This window comes from Xenopus laevis, chromosome 1L (genome assembly GCF_017654675.1).
Source record: "Xenopus laevis strain J_2021 chromosome 1L, Xenopus_laevis_v10.1, whole genome shotgun sequence".
Taxonomy (NCBI): Eukaryota; Metazoa; Chordata; class Amphibia; order Anura; family Pipidae; genus Xenopus; species Xenopus laevis.
Window position 1 is genome coordinate 184,897,277 of NC_054371.1, and position 18,396 is coordinate 184,915,672.

At 39.4% G+C, this 18,396-nt stretch overlaps 1 protein-coding gene across 1 annotated transcript in view; it reads right to left on the reverse strand.

Annotated features, from left to right (window-relative positions):
• prr16.L (proline rich 16 L homeolog) overlaps positions 1-8,453 on the reverse strand; it is a 184,316-nt gene extending 175,863 nt beyond the window's left edge. The window contains exon 1 of the mRNA XM_041568270.1: positions 7,936-8,453. Within this exon, the coding sequence (XP_041424204.1) occupies positions 7,936-8,079 (144 nt within the window). The 5' untranslated portion in view covers positions 8,080-8,453. The remainder of the gene's footprint in view (positions 1-7,935) is intronic.
• Between the last annotated feature and the right edge of the window lie 9,943 nt (positions 8,454-18,396).

Sequence of the window (18,396 nt, forward strand, 5' to 3'; positions counted from 1 at the left end):
TTGTGAATAACACACAGGGGTATACCTGGTTAAAAATAATACACTATCTATCATCATATCAGTACTGTACATTCATGACAAAATTAACACAGATGGCATAACCATTTAAAAGCAGTATTTTCAGGTCAGATTCACTGGGGATGCCATTGAATTGCCCAAGGTTAAATGGAGGTGACACATGAATTGAACCCAGGCCACCTAACTTATTTAACAAGTTCTTTACAGTACACATCACATTAACCACAACTCAATCAAAACTCATGCAATAATTAAACGTTCTCTGCCTCCCCACCCCCCTCAACCCATATAAGTGCAGTCTTCTCTTTTCTTTGAAATACCGGTCAGTGACTGTGCTTTATGATTTCATTTAATTTTTAATGACCTGTTTGCAAATCTTTCTCCTGTGATGCAATATATTGTGAACGCAAACAGACAGCTTTAAATTAGTGAGCACTGGTTTTCTGAAAGAAGGAACAAAATTTGAAAATCGAGAGCACTCCGAATGTGAATTAAGCTTTATACACAGGAATGGTACTGTTAAAAATTGCTCTTTCATTAAAAGCATGCTTTAACCACTGATGCAATGTTAAAGATACATTCAGAGTGAGTAGAGGAATATAAACCATGTCTAATATCTACTTTTTTTAAGACTTAGAAATACATATTTAGAGGAACATGAATAAGTATTTATTTCAAGAAATTTATGGGAAGTACAATGCATTGGGGGGGTTTGTACATCTATTAATGTGCATCTCCTTATCTCAGCTTGTTGTCACATAAAGAGCGCAATGTCCCCAGAGGACAGCTGCTTAATAAATAATACATACCATCATATTGTATGGATTCCTGACTACAGACTTTGAGAAAAGTCCATTAGGCTATTAAGGGTGGTTGGAAAGACTACTTTAGCAATTTGCTTATAGCTGTTCTGTGTCCTCTGTGACCATATCTGACAAAGAGGTCTTTAAAGAGACATTATACAAATCAATAATGAATTTAGAAAACAGTAAGAGTTGTATACTGCTTCTATGCTGACTAAAACAAGCATACTTCCATGTCCCAGGTATACAAGCAAACGTTCTGCCACTTTTCAGGCCACAGATGCACAGATTTCAACTGTTTTTTAATAGGTTTGAAGTGCGACTTAACTTATGACCTAGATCAGTGCTGCCCAACTGGCGGCCCACATCTGGCCCATAACCCCCCGCCTTGTGTGGCCCCCACATGAAAGTCTGCCTGCTGTGATTGCCTACCTTGTGTAAGCTTTAAAAGGTATAAGTTATGCTCCCTGTGTGCCATACTCTGCCTGCCCTATGCTGCCTGTGTGTGTCATACTCTGTCTGCCTTATGCTCCCTGTGTGTTCCATATTCTGCCTGCCCTATGCTCCAGTTTGTGTCATACTCTGTCTGCCCTATGCTTCCTGTGTGTGCATTACTCTGCCTGTCCTATGCTCACTGTGTGTGCCATACTCTGCCTGCCCTATGCTCCAGTGTATGCCATACTCTGCCTGCCCTATGCTCCCTGTGTGTGTCATACTCTTCCTGCCCTATGCTCCCTGTGTGTGTGTGCCATTGCCTGTCCTATGCTCCCTATGTGTGCCATACTCTGCCTGCCCTACTATCATGGGTATGTGAGCCTGGTAGGGTTTGTTCTGGGGGTTTTGTTAGCATTTGGAAATTGTTGTTAGGGGCCCCTAAGGTGTTTAATCAAGTGCTGGGGTGTTGCTGTGTTATCCACAGGGGAGGAGGCTTATTTAAGGGTATGTTTTAATATGACTTTAAATTTTCACATATGATTGATTGATCAATGATATCCCTGCAGTGAGCACCAACCATTTGTTTTTTTTTGAAGGGCTACCACCATTAATGTGGACATGGTTCTTGTGGTAACATGGGTGTGGTTTAAAGTGGGTGTGGTTTAAAACTGAGTGGTCAACACTGGCAACTTACTGTATTTATTTATTATAAATATTATTTATACTTGTGTGCATCTCTACTCTCTTCCAGTTTCTAATCTAGCTTTATATTCATGTATAGAACAACATGAGGCTCCATGATTCTTATCTAAATCTAGATTGGATGAGTAGTTTCCAGTACTTTACAGTGTGGCAGCCTGGGGAGTTAAGAAAATGTAAAAGAATTTCATCACCATATGCAGTACTTTTCCTATACGAATCATACTGTTACATTCTGCATGGACTATTTTATAGTGCTGTGTGAATTTCTTTTATTTTGTTGATCCCAATTTCACAAAACCTTCTGCTGTATTCTCTCTGTGTTTATTGTCTCATCTCCCCCGTTTTCCTTTTGTAAACAAATCATTAGGCTGCAGAACTTTCATGCAAGAAAGCAAATGCATAAATATATTTTTATGTATATCAGTAGAAGGGTGTATACATGAACCAGAGATTACATAAAAATCCTAACAGATTTACAAGACAAAGAGGGCCCTGCTCATTAGATTTTATAATCTGAAAAAGTGAGGTATTGGGCAAGCTCAGCAAAATGACATGGCACAGAGTACAGCATTTAACAGGTGACATACATAGTGGCAAAATACCATCCCTGGTAACTTGCATATTTTAACTTTTTATAAAATAATGCAAACATTTAGCGGCATATTTATCAAGGGTCGAATTCTTTTAAACTCCCATAAGTTCGACTAGTTGAATTTTATTAATAAAATCAAATTTTTTAAACTCGAATTAATTTAAACGACCCAAAAACTTGAATTTCAATTGATTTGAATTATAAAAACTAGATTCCAGTTTTTTTTCCCTGAAAAAAACTTGAATATCAGGAAGGCTACAAACATTGACTTATACAGTAATTCGACAGGTTTTAGGTGGCGAATAGAATAATAGAATTAGAGTTCTTAAAGGGCCAGAGTATGATAAATCTCGAAATTCTATTTAAAACTCGAATCGAATTTGGATAATTCTAAAATTCAAATTTTCACTTCGTCCCAGTAGTGGCTCCAGAAATTTTCCTGCAGTCAAGTTTCACAAAACTCCATAAAAATATGTATCAACATGTGCTCCTTGTACTTCAATATAGTTTTGCTCAACACCACTGTCTTCCTCCTACCTTCTGTTCCAAATAGAGTGACGCTATGTCTATTAACAAAACGGAACACGTAAACTACCTCCAACTCCGAACCAGCTGGTAGCCCCCAGGTCCCACAGTTCCTGCGACGAAAGGAACAGTGCTAATGCACCAAAAGAATTGGGCAGACATGTCACTCAAACACTGAAATTGGTATCTACTGGACTTGAGTCTGGTGCAGTTCTCTCTTGCGACCACCATGATGCTGGAATGCTGGGGAAAATATGCATTGTGGGTAAAAAAAACATGCTGATTGCATCCTAAAGTATTCCATGCACACTGATATTTTGGTAGCTTATTAACCCCTGGTATGTTTTGGTTGTAGCATTACTTAAAAGGAGAACTAAACCATAAAAATGATGAAGACTAAAAATGCCATGTTTTTTATACTGAACCAGCCTAAAGTTTCAGCTTCTCGATAGCAGCAATGATCCAGGACTTCAAACTTGTCACAGGGGGGTCACCATCTTGGAACAGTGTCTGTGACACTCAGATGCTTAGTGGGCTCTGAGCAACTGTTGAGAAGCTAAGTTTAGGGGTTGTCACATATTATCAAGGAGAAAATTAGGTTTGTCTGTAATATAAGCTGATGCTACAGGACTGATTATTAAATTCTGATGCTAATTACACTGGTTTCTGTGCTGTCATGTAGTAATTATCTGTATTAATGACTAATCAGCCTTATACTGTGACATCTCTATTCTATGTGTAATGTATATTGTGAGTGGGCCCCTAAGCTCAGTAAGTGACAGCAGCACAGAGCATGTGCAGTGAATGAGCAGAAAAGAAGATGGGGAGCTACTGGGGCATCTTTGTAGACAGAGATCTTTACTGCTAAAGGGCAGTGGTTGCCTCGGGCTGGTACAGAAGCACAAACCATAATGTACAACAGTTCTAGCCTACTTTTTTAGCTAAGCTTTAGTTCTCCTTTAAGAATGAGTATCATAAAACTATATAAATATATAAATGACTATATAACTGCATTCTACAGGAGTGTGTAGATGCAGACATTGATTAAGATAATATGGAGTGTCTCCATGATCTTCTGCCAAGTTAGTTCCTCTTCCAGAGAAACATGCAAAGCTTCTTTATGGGTCTAAACACAAGTAAAGCCTTGTCATAGCAGGGCACTGCATAACACCAGTTGTTGTTAGGAAGAATCGGGGAAAGCATATGAAATATGGTAAGACGGACACAACAAAACTTATAGAAGTGTATCTAGCACTTAAGCTATTGTTTAAGTACCACTTTTAGCACCCACTAAAAGCTATAGGGTTGCACTATGATACCAGCTGAAAGGTTAAGAAGTTGAAACAGTTTTGGTCTGCAACCACTAAGGATGCCCTTTTCTTATACTGCTGTGCCTAGGATTCTAGCCCTCAGGAGGCCCATAGAACTGATTTGACCTTAGGCAAGTCTTGTAGATAATTTGAATCTGTGTATATTTGTCACTTTTCTTTCCTTTCTGACCTTTCTATCCCTGGCTACATCCAATAATAGATCACAGCCTCTGCTGTTGTATGACTGGCTACATTCACTCTATTGGAATTTGATTCATGATCCATGTCCAAGTGAACTAATGGATGATCTCATGTTTTTGTACACATAGATATCTATCATACATGTGTTTCTGCTTAAACACCTCTTTAAACATTGTGTTTTTGGCCCATTTAATCATACTGTATCCTGGATAGTTTTCTTTTGAAAACACAGTATTAAGCTGAAAAACAAAAAACATGTGCAAGTCATTAACTGTCCAAGCTGAATTGTGTTGTTCAAGCAGTGTATGTGTATGCAGTGTTTTTAGCCAGAAATCTCTTGTACTGTTCTACATGAGTACAATGAACAGGGCTTGTGTTGAGCATGCTTTTTGCCTATTGTTTTAATCATGAAACGTTTTTTGTTATTTCTTCAGCTAAATAGGACAAACAGGCAAATTTAATCTATTCTAAGTTTTGTCTTTGCAAGTTGGTTCATTAGATTACAGTATACGACCTCCCTTTGTCGTGACCATTTTGCTAGCTGGAGTCCATTATGCAGGTCGAATATAAATGCACTGGTAATCGAATTAACATGAAACAACCTAGAATAACCTAGAATGTTGCTAACCTAGAATGTTGAGCTACAAAAATGATGAAACAAAGAGGAATATGTAGCAACATAAACATATTCTAGCTTCTGAACTCTTACAAACACCCATCATTCTATGTTCAGGCAGTTGTGAATAGCTTCCCTTCATGAGCAAAAACAAGGTCTGATGAAAAGCAAGAATATAATTGTGGCCACAAAATGAACAGTATCCTCTGGATAACATTTAAGTACTTGTTCTGGTAATGAACAACATGGCAGCCACTACTTATATAAGTAAACAAAAATATAGAAACAGAAAAAACAAATTTTGCTGAGCCAGATAACCGATATGTACCAATATCTTCTGTTAAATGTTTTAGATTACATTTAAACCTTTTCCATGGCACATACAATAAATATATATATATATATATATATATATATATATATATATATATATATATATATATATATATATATATATATATATATATATATATATATATATCTTGCAATAAATGATATTAAGTGCATGACTTGTACCCCTTGTCAGAATATGACACAAGGTCCAAGAAGAATCTTATATAAATAGCTTAGAACTATTTAACCATATAAGTATATGTAATGCTGTCTTACACAGAGAGGGTAAATAATTACAAAAAGGATTAGTGATTCCAATCTGCCTTCCAAATGCAGGAATTCTCTGATGCTAATCCCAAATGAAAGTGATCCTCCAATCAGAAACAGGCTGCATCCTTTCCCGTTTCCTTTTTTTCCCTTTGTAAATGTTTCTTCCTTGATAAAGAATCAGACCTAATGGGACACAGTTGCTATTAATATTCAGAGGCAACTACCTTCTCTTTAATCATAACAGAAGATAAATATGGTTTATTTTGAAAAGGAAGTGACACATATGGGTCTGCAACAAGAAAAAAGGGGTAATTTGTCCAGGAGATTTGCACATTACAATGACATCATAAGGTAAAATGAAAACACATTTAGTTTTCCCAAAGTCAATTGCAATACAGTAATCCCGTGGGTGCATATACTGTGCATATACATAACTCACACACACAGCATTAGTCATCACTGCTTATCCTCCATGGATTTGTCAGTCTGTATATTCATTGTGTATATATATATATATATATATATATATATATATATATATATATATATTGCGTTATCTGATTGGTCACTTCAGTATCCCTTATTGTGTGATCACTAGTCTCTAATGTTCATACAGCTGAATTCCAACACACGACAACACTAAAGTCAGATAAAAACCTGTTGCAAGCAGCTCAGATAGAACACACAACGCTACTGGAAAAAAAAAATACGTATGGATATAGAATGGCAAACAAAAGGATTAAGAGGCAAAGTATTTGGAGTGGAATTTCGATGAATAATCCAACCATCTGTCGACCAGTTGTGTTACAAAATGATAACTCAAGGAATTGCTTAAAACAAACCACTGGCTGTACTGCTGTAGCTGTATTTTCTGCTGCTGCTGCTGCTGCCAGGATCCTCTGAGTTACATGATGTCTCCCTTTAAAGCAGAAGGAATGTGACACTTGCCATTGGCAAAAGAAAACATGTTTTTCCCCCACCAAGCCCAAGACAGACAACCCATTCCATTTATTCAGTCTAATCACTGCATGGAAATATTAAGAGGAAACCTATTATTTACTTTAGCACTTATATAATTACTTGTTGCAACCACTGGCAGCAAATCTACAAATGCAAGCGTCTCCAGCCTGATATTAGTATGCATTCATCCAAAAGATGGATCATTCTATTGACTGCTTCTTTTTATCAGGCTATAAAAGCCTGTGTTCTCTTGCAGGAGAGCTTTTCAAAGCAAAAACATTCCCTCTCTAAATGTGCCAGACTTGATGATTTACAGCCAGTGCAATATATGTCAATAGCATAGGTAATAAAAGAATAAATACAATCATGAAGCAGTCCAGTGCATTAAGCAGCACAACTGGCAGCACTCGGGGAACAAAATAGCTATTGATGCTCTGAAGGCACCGCAGGGCACATCCAGATTCCAAATTAGGGTGAGTTCTGCTAATTGTGGCTTTATAGCAGACACTGGAGATGGGCACAGCTCCTTCAGTTTGTACATGCTTGTTCCACAGCTCAGTGATTTACCAGTATGTAAGCACTATATAGAGATGCAACGAGGTGAACCACTAGTACACAGGGATGTCTGCAGGCACAATTTGCAATGTCTGAATCAATATCATTAACAGAAAGTCCAGTAGGCCAATTATGGAGACAATCTATTATGGGTTCTGCGCTTGGTCCAAACTGGCACCCCTTTCTTTTAAAATTATGACTTCAGAGCAAGACCCACAAAACTTGTATATGAAAAGCAACAACCATGGTCAAAGCCTGTGCATGCTGTACATCTGATCAGTAGTCTCATTTACAGCAAAGGAACATCTGTGGACAAACTCCAAGCATTGGTACAGTTTGCACTGGCAACTGCACATCGGGGCTCTGGCACAGGGAGCTGCTTGGCACTGAGTGGGTTATGGGGCAGAGTAGTGGAAATCTGCATTCTGCAAACTCCCTTCATCCCAGTCCCATTCAGAAAAGACGTCGCAGCACAGCACTACTCCCAGCAACAGCGCATCAATAATAGCACTGCCCCTGCGCAACCGAACCTCTTTTTATCCAGAGTTCCTCCGCTCCGCAACAAGAAGTCCCACAGTGCGGAGAGCAGCCCCCACCCACCCACTGACACCTTACCTCCTTAAGTTCCTTGGCTACATCCTTCAGGTCTCCCAGGACTAATTCCAAATCATCCACAATAGTCTTGATCTGCTCCTTCACCTTGGCTTTGGAAGCTGGCCCCTCTGATGGCGAGGATGTGCCCTTAGACTTGGCTGACATGCTGCAGCGGTGCAACTCAGGGGAGCTTCAGAAGAGGGTGTCTGAGTCCAGCCCTCCCTGAGCCGATCTTCCCCCACATTTTCTCAATCACATTTTCTCCCTTTTGCTCGTCTTTCTCGTCTCCCTGTTTGCACTGTAGTGCCATCAACTCCCGACAAACGCACAGGGAATGAGCTGCAGACTAGTGGCCAGCGATCTCCTGCGTCACCGCGTGCTCTTGACCCAAAGGAGGGAAAAGTGCAATCCTTGAAGTTGAGATGTGACATAGGGCGCCCTTCACCCACACCTCCACATGCACATTCACTTTCCCTGGCTCTCATTAACATTCACCACAGAGAAGTTCCATTGTCAAGCTCCCTGTCCTGCTCTCCTGTACAGACTGCTCACTGCCAGCTCCTCTCTGTCAGCTCCTCACATTCACACAGGCTGGCTGTGCTGCTCCTGCATTACCGTATTTCTTCTTGTACTGCAGCACTCACTGTGGAATGTATTACCAATGGGACCAGTGCTAACTGGCAGATTATATTTCTCTGATTGCATGTGAGGAGTGGGGAACTATTGATATGCAGCACACACAATATAGGTGATGTGTGTCTGAAAAAGAGCAGCAAGGTCTGGTTATAGGAGTAGGGATGGAGGAGTATCTGGAAGGGGCCCCAGCATTACAGGGACCCCTTTGCAGAGAAAGCTACATAAAAGTACAAGAAATCCTCATCCATGAGGCCTAGCAAGTACTTTTGGTTAAAAAAAAATATGGGGCCCCTTTGTGCAATTGTCCTGCATATATTCGGGCCCTGTCTCAACTCATTTATTAGGGCACAGATTATAACAATGATTTTTAGGGGTCAGCTATTATTTTTTGTTTGCAATGCTGCTGCCCCCCTATCCATAACAGTACTCTTTATTTGACCAATCAGATTTCAGCATTCCATATCACACAACCAATTACAACAAAACACGAACCCGGAGTTTCCATATGTGTCGAGCTTCAATCTGCCAATAGGTGCTCATATCACATGCCTTTTATCTGACCAATCAGATTGCCCTATTTCATACTATCAGGACCGGAACTAGGGGTAGGCAGAGTAGAGGCACATGCCTAGGTCACAGAGCTGGAAGCACCAGGCACGTACTTTGTCTGGCTCCTGCCCCAAGTCCGTTCCCTTCTTTGCCCGCTTACGTGCCCATCGATTCGCACATGCGTGCACCCAGGCGGAGCTGTGGCTGGCCAGATTGTCTAGGGCACCTGCCCAGGCTCTGCATACTATGATATCATGACGCTACTCAGCAAAGCATGGTGGTAAAGGAGAAAACATGAATCTACGGGTGATCAAAAGCGCTAAACATCAGTTTTCCATCTGTCTACTCAAAAATGGCATGTCCACACATCTGACTAATGAGATTGCGTTATTCTGTAGTATCAGAAAGCTATTCAACAGTACATTCTTGTAATGGGGAAACCAGATATAAACAGGTTACAATGGTGCTGAGCTTCTCTGTGAAGGTTCTCATTCATCCAGGTCATGGAATATCTATAATAATCAGTCAAATCAACAGGACTTGCTGTATTTTATTTTTCCGTTAACTCATTTCCCGCTTGTCAACAATATTTGTAGTAATATACCCTGGAATCTTACTCTAATTAGCATAAAATGTTTAGTAAAACCAGCATGGGGTCAGAGACCTCATGGATGCAAGGTGTTGATTGTATTAGTATGATTGGAGCTATGAGGTGTTATCAGGCCCGGACTGGCAATCGGTGAGTTCTGGCAAATGCCAGAGGGGCTGCTATAAAGTCCCATAGAAAGTCACTATTTAGTGGGCTGGTGGAGGCTGTTTGGGCCTCTATGTGGACTGATTGGGCCTCTGTGTACCTGAAATGCCAGGGCCTATTTTAATTCTCAGTCCGGACCTGGGTGTTATTAAACCGTCCAGGTAGAGGTGTTAAAAGAGCATTGTATTAGAGTAAGGGGTATAAAACCACAAATATTTTTGTACAGGACACTCTGAATTGAGAAAGCCAGTCAGATGACTAGCGAAATGTCCTCAAGGAAAAAGAAAATACAGCAAGTCTAATTGATTTGACTTATTACTATACATGTGCTGAACTTGGTTATGTAATCTGATTTGCCTGAAACCTGAGCCAATCTTGGGTACAGGTTTACAGCCCTGGATTTGAGGGCAGGACACAAAGGCCTGGGCCTAGGGCGGCAAATTGCTGGGGGCAGCATGCCGCCATCTAGACACATCTGAACAGGGGAACCTGGACCCCAGTTCTGCCAATCTAGGGAACTGTCTGCGAAGTAGGTGAGTGGTGGGACTGTGGAGAAGGTGGTTGCAAGTGATATTTGAGCAGGGGTAGTGAGGTGTGCAAACTGGTAGAGGGCGGTGGTGTGTGTGAACAGGTTGGGGGGAGCGGCCTAGGGACACACCATTTTTAAATCCGGCCATGCAGGCTCACCTACCTATATGACCAATGACATTGTGGCTTTTTATAGGGATTTCTTAGGAGTGCACACTTTTTGCAATAATAAGTGTTTTTATTTCAAAAACATGATTCTATTATTTAAAATATATACCATCACATTTGCTGGGCAATGCTTGCTACCTCAGCTAATACTTAGTACAGGTCTCCAACCTGCAGCTCTCTGGCTGTTGTTAAACAGCAGCCCACTGGGAATGAACTAGGAGTTGTATTTCAACAGCTGCAGGTTTATTAGACATCCCTGATTTGTGTGCTACATGCCAGGGGCCCCTTTTTGACAAAACATGCCAATAAATTTTGATACCGTGTAATGTTTTAGTTTTCCCCCGTGCAGTCTCCTGCTGTGCAATGTGTTGTGATAGTTAATCGTTGGATAAGGATATTAAACAAGCTTTCCTTTAATCATCTGTATACAATGAAAACACAGGAGGTAGGGATATGAGAGGAGACCCAGGAGAAAGGTGATGGGCCAAATATAGAAAATATCTGATACTTTGATTATTACCAAAGGATTTGAGTGAAAAAACATGAGTAGTGCATATCCACATAACAGAAAAGTGAGCTCTTGTAGTGTGGTATTTAAAAAAAAAGAAACCCCACTACCTTTAATTTGCCCCAAATACACATCACTTATAGCAGGGCCATGAGAACAATATGTTTCCAAGGAGCTTTGCAGGGCAAACAGAAGTGTTCCTACACATTTTAGATCATATTTCAGGATGAAAGATACTTCCTGTGACTATATTTTAGGTATTCACAGAATTCATCAATTTTTAATTCGTCTAAATACTCTACAATGATTTGGCCAAAGCTGCACCAAAGATTGTCCCATTGAGCTGCCCACAAGAGCATCAAAGTCATGTGACTTTAACTCACTCAACCTACAGTAACTAAATCTTAAAAGCATACTGTCATGGAAAAACATGTTTTTTTCAAAACGCATCAGTTAAGAGTGCTGCTTCAGCAGAATTCTGCACTGAAATCCATTTTTCAAAAGAGCAAACAGATTTTTCTATATTCAATTTTGAAATCTGACATGGGACTAGACATATTGTCAGTTTCCAGCTGCCCCCAGTCATGTGATGTGTGCTCTGATAAACTTCAGTCACCCTTTACTGCTGTACTGGAAGTTGGAGTGATATTAACCCCTCCCTTTCCCCCCAGCAGCCTAACAAAAGAACAATGGGAAGGAAGACAGATAGCAGCTCCCTAACACAAGATAACAGCTGCCTGGTAGATATAAGAACAACAATCAATAGTAAAAGCCAAGTCCCACTGAGACTGATTTAGTTACATTAAGTTGGAGAGATAACAGCCTGCCAGAAAGTAGTTCCATCCTAAAGTGCAGGCACAAGTCACATGACTGGGGCAGCTGGGAAACTGACAATATGTCTAGCCCCATGTCAGATTTCAAAATTGAATATAAAAAAAATCTGTTTGCTCTTTTAAGAATTGGATTTTAGTGCAGAAATCTGCTGGAGCAGCATAATTAACTAATGCATTTTGGGAAAAAACATGTTTTTCCATGGCAGTATCCCTTTAAGGATTGAACTGAATCCAAATCCCGCTGAAAGTGCTGGAATAAAGTTGAATCCTGGATTCCAAATTGAAGTGCAAATAATAGTCTGTGATAGCGCTGCATTTATGAGGGGCGGGTTGAAGGCAGCACAATGGGGGTTCCTATGCTGCCCATTATCCACCTAGCACTAGCAGCTGTAGATGCAGTGGGATCCTTTAGTTACCCCCTGCCATAGTTATGTGTTTTGCACTGAATTTAGCACAATGTGTAAAGCACAATCAAATTCCCTTGCCTAAAATGCTCTGTACCTGATCACTATGGAGAGTAATTTTGCACCCACTGTGGTCAAACACTTAGGGCAGGGGATTTAATAAATTATCAATATTGTTTTTAATTAGTACAAGGCAAATATTAACTGGTAAGATTTCAGCTATAGCAGCTTCAACCCCTTACTGAGCATGCTCCCCGAGCTTTGCTTAGGCCTGTAAAAAGCATCTGTTACTATCTGCTACATAAGTGTCTGGCCTTTCTCTTAAAAGTAACATTACCTTGTTTTGAAGCTCCTGCTACAGAACATGGAAGTGGTAAAACAAAACGACTTTAAATAAAAGCTTACATTTCAGAAAAAAACCTAACTGCAAGCAATATAAAAAAAAAAGTAATTATTTGTGTTGTACTGTTTGGAGTTTCATTTCTCCATCTAGAATGCTAAAATAATTTTATTTCAATGATTAAATTTGGTTACAAACACAGGAACATGTTTATCTTGTTTATAAACTTTATTATTTTGTGCCAATAAATGCCTATTTTCAATATCATTAAAGGGGTTGTTCACCTTTGGGTTAACTTGTAGTATGATTAGAGAGTGAGATTCTGAGACAATTTGCAATTGGTTTTCATTTTTTATTATTTGTGGTTTTTACGTTATTTAGCTTTTTATTCCACAGCTCCCCAGTTTGCATTTTTAGCAGTCTGGACCAAATTACCCTAGCAACCATGCATTGATTTGAGTAAGGACTGGAATTGAATAGGAGAGGGCCTGAATAGAAAGATGAGTAGTAAAAGCTAGGAATAACATTACATTTGTAGCCTTATAGAGCATTTGTTATTTGATGAGGTCAGTGACTCCCATTTGAAAGCTGGAAAAACTGAGAAGGAGATGGCAAATAATTGGAAAAACTTTGAAAAATAAACAATGAAGACCAATTGAAACACTGCTTAGAATTAGCCATTTTATAACATACTAAAAGTCAACTTTTAAACCACCCCTTCCACTGCCCTAGAACGTATCTCTGGAAGATAATCTACGGCTTCAATCACTTTACGGTGTAGCAAATACCCACAACCTGACAATGTAACAATACAGTTGCTCCCTGCAGTGATGGGGTGTCGCTTTGGCATGTAGGGTAGGTAATTAGCAGATCAGCACTGACAAGATAAAAGAGCAACAGATGAGTGAACAGCAATGAATTCAGAGAGGTTGCCTGAGGCATATTATTTGTGAGGGTGCAGTTGGGTATGTGTTTGTAGAATGAGTACAATCAAATGTGGGCAATGCTCAACTATAACTGACTGCTTGTTGTAGCGTCGGGTGCAAGCTGCTGGTCCCCCTGCCAGGGACCCACATATAACTCCAAGAAACACGTACTGCAAATCCTGTGAAAGTGGTTTATTGTGCCAACAAACTAGGCAACGTTTTGGGCCAACACCCTTTCTCAAGCTTGAGAAGTGGCATTGGCCCTAAACGTGGCCTAGTTTGTTGGCACAATAAACCACTTTCACAGGATTCGGAGTGCTGCAGTGTGTGTTTCTTGGATGTGTTTGTAGCATGAGATTACATCTAAACCAAGACAAGAAATTGGCTTTGGGTACTGCATATCTATCAATATAAATGTTGAAATATATCCAATTGTTTGGAAATATATTCATGTAGATCTCCTGTGCTACAGGCTAGAAGCCCTGATTTCCCTCCACCCAGGACCCCAGACTATGCTGTGACACCACCTGGACAAGACACAGTAGGATAACCTCTCTGTGTTTATGATATAACTCAATGATTTCCACAGCAATTGACTTAAAGCAGTTGTGCAAGAAGATGTTTGAAATTAGTTGTCTGATAATGGACTGCCACATTGGATTGCCACATTTCAAGCTCAGGTTTTCCATCTTCTGACGAGTTTTTCCAAGTCGACACAAATGCTTTTGGGTGTCTTGCCACTACATTTTTAGGCCACTTAAAAAGCACCTGAAAGATCCCCATGTGTCTTTGCTCTTAGAAAGCAAGTTACAAAATAGTAATAGTAGTAGATGGGGACATAATGAAAGGGACGCCTGTGTGATTTCAAATAAGCTTTTATTGCCAACTTGTTTCTACCTTTTTATTTAAATGAAAGCAGAATCTTCTCTCTTTTATTTGTACTAACTACTGTGGGGCTCAGAAGATTTATTGCAGTACATTCATCAGGTTCAAATTAAATCAATACAGAAACACAGCTACATTCTTGCTTTCAGTTGAGAACATCACCCATCCTTATAGCAAACAGCAGATCATAATCAGGGAAGGTGTAAATTAAGTTCTCTTTTTTTCTTCTCTTACTTGTTTTTGCAAAATTGGACTGGCTACATGGCCCGGAACCATTGTGCGTCCAAACTGCGTCCATTTTCCCAGGTATTCTGTCAGCTATTCCGTTATAATGTATATATACAAAAAGTCCTATACTGTATATACACACTAGTTTAGGTTGTAATCAGAGGCAGAGGTCTCCTGGTTAATGCCAACATCCTTAAGAGGCCACCTTTGCATACAGTAGGTGAGATAAAAATAGTAAATGTTTGAGCTGAAAAGGCATATCCATAGGAACTGTGACCATCTGCTGCATAAATTGAAAACATTTCCTTCCGTGCAGCCAAATAGAACTGAATGTTATATAAATATATTTATTCTAAAGCTGTACTTTATTATTTACACTAATGCTGTACGCTTTTTTTTTACACAATATGCCCTGCTGAATAATTCTCCAGTGCTATGGAAGGCCACAATGTTGTAGGTTTGCCTATACCCTGCATTGCCATGTACATGGACAGCATAACCAAGCTCAGCACCCTTGTTATCCAAGGTATATGCTTTTTCCTTTGCTACAACAAGCTTGCAAATGTCATTGGTAATATGGGCAGCCCTGTGATTTAGGGGTAAAGGCACCACAACTGAAGCTCTGCACCTTCAGTAACTCCAATTCTATGTGTAATTGGTTGGATAGACTTTTGTACTGCAGACGGAATCATCATTTTTCTCAACACAAAAATAGTCTTTAACTTCCACCTGGATAAAAGTATTGTCCCGGAAATGCCCTTCTTTAAAAAAAATGAAATCATACTCAAATTAACCTGATGTAATGGTAATATCTGATTGGTCAGATAGATTAGTGGGCCATTGTAGGTGGGATACTTCACAGCATCCATAGTTTAGGACTCCACAGCGTCAGTAGGTGCACTTTCACAAAGAACATGTTTGGACACAAGCACCTTTACTGAATAGAGTTAAAAATCATGATATAATATAATTAATGTTTTTATAATAGAAATATATTTTTTTCTAATGTTATTATTAGTGTTTACATCATGATACATATATATATAATAAATATATCACTTGTAGACATCGCAGGTTTAAGTGATGATCTGGCTTACGCTAACATTCCCATAAATAATATTCTCTTGAGAAATGTGCAGTGTGCTGAAAAACGATGTCCAGAACACTTTGATCTGTTTTTTTTCTACAACACTTTTAAAAATGATCAGTGAATGGCAGACTCCCTTTGCATTTTTAGTAGCAGTAACCCGTGTAGCATTGATTAGATAAACATACAACAGCTGGAATCCTGCTAGAGGATCACAACCGTAAAAATAAACATAACGCAATTCAGAGCAAAAAACAAGAAAATCAACAAGAATAAGAAAAGTAAATGAAATCACAGCTGCATTAGATATCCACAAAGTTCCATATGTTGAATGTGTTGTTGTACTTTTCTGTTCACTGAACATATTGTATATAACTGCCCTTTCCAGGTGTACTCAGACTTGTAGTAAAGGAATTGATGTAAATTGTGAGAATGGATTTGAAACTATTGGTTAAACTGCTACTTTATTTTATCTGTCTGTCTTGGCTGTGGGACACACGGTTGCTAAAAATGACAGGCATTCCCAGGGGGCAAAATTCCATCTTAGAATATTTTGTATTTGTAATGTAGGGTGGGGCATTTGAGTTTTGCCACCCAGTAATTCTAATATTTAGCCTTAAGTTCTTTTCATATTCCCTCCACTCCTTCTAATTTATTACCTGTTTCTTTTCTTGCTTGCTGGGATCTCACCTTAAATAAAAGAAACATCTCGGATTGTTTGCAGAAGCATTGAATTAAGTGTCCTTTGTTTCTATTTATGCCTGTCTCTTGTCTTGCCTTAACTCCTACATTATCTCCTTTATTCCCGTTTCATCTCCATGTCATGAACAAACAAACCCATCACCTTCCTGCAGACCATATGTTTTCCCTGCCCCATGTACATGTACTGTTTATACAATGAGCTTAAAGCATCCAGAATCAATTCCTTGTCTTAACCCACTCAGAACTGCAAGTTCCTGCATCATGTAACATGAGTGTTTCTATCATTAATGTGTCACATACGGGTCATTTACACCCATCAAGTGCATTTGCTGTTACATTAAATGGCCAGAGTCATTGTGTAAAAAACTCATTCATTAAAGGTACGTATTTTGAAAGGTGCTCCTTGCACTTGAATAGTTGCACTCAGTTCCAATTGGTCCATCCTGTATACATTAAACATACAGAAAAACACACAAGAAATCAATTGCTAATACAAAAGGCAAAGCTCACAAAAGAGCTTATTATCTAAAAGGAGAAGGGGTTGAGACATGGGGGCAAATTTATTAACCTCCTTCACCAGGCACAGATTCGCCAGGACAACGCTAATTCACTAAAATCCGAAGTTGCGTCCAGGGCACCGAATGCTGGCAAAGTTGTGCTAGCGATACTGCAGGTATGCGGTGCAAAGTTGTGCTAGCGTTGCCTCATTTGCATCTGACGGGGAGTTAAAGTTGAATGGCAAATCCATTATATTACACAAGCCCAGCGAAGCTTAATAAAATAAAATAGAGATGTTATATTGCCCTACACATGAGCCCAGTGTATAGATTATGTGCCATATGTTAGGAAATGTAGGAGGGAAGCCGGGTACCTAAGAAAACATTTACGATCTTTTGCAGCCTATCACCCTGAAAAATTAAAATTCGCCAGTGTTTTTTTGGGACTTAGAAAAATGTTCAACTATTTTTTGAGGAAGTCCTATCTACTCTATTGCACTTCGCCTGGTCTGACGTGATGAAGGCAGTAGAATCCGAATCTTAGTGAATTTGCGTAGTTACGTCTATTCGCCAGAGCACAAATTCACCAGGCATTAGGGAGCGAAGTAACGCTAGAGTCTATCTCCTTCACTAGCGAAGTTAAAGGAAAACTATACCCCCAAAATGAACACTTAAGCAACAGATAGTTCATATCATATTAAGTGGCATATTAAAGAATCTTACCAAACTGGAATATATAACTGGAACTGGAATATATATTTAAGTAAATCTTGCCCTTTTACATCTCTTGCCTTGAGCCACCATTTCGTGATGGTCTGTGTGCTGTCTCAGAAATCACCTGACCAGAAATACTACAACTCTAACTGTAACAGGAAGAAGTGTGGGAGCAAAAGACACAACTCTGTCTGTTAATTGGCTCATGTGACCTAACATGTATGGTTTGTTGGTATGTTTGTGAGTACAGTGAATCCTACGATCCCAGGGGGCGGCCTTTATTTTTTAAAATGGCAGTTTTCTATTTATGATTACCCAATGGCACATACTACTAGAAAAGTATATTATTATGAAAATGGTTTCTTTACATGAAGCAGGGTTTTACATGTGAGCTGTTTTATGCAATATCTTTTTATAGAGACCTACATTGTTTGGGGGGTATAGTTTTCCTTTAAGTTGACTACCGTTAGTAAATCAGCAAAGTACCAAAATGATGTCATGCTGGCGAATTTTTGCTAGCATTAGTCACTTCGCCCTTTAGTAAATCTGCCCCATAAGGTTTGGGAATGGCCAAGATCAGAAGTCAGCAAGGTGAGAGATATGAAATTGAGGATTGCAATTAGAAGTGTATAGTACATGCTGAAGCGATGCTAAGATAGATGAGGGTAAGCTTCTCTAAAGAAATGTGTTTCAAGAGATCTTTTGAAGACAGAGATGCTGGGA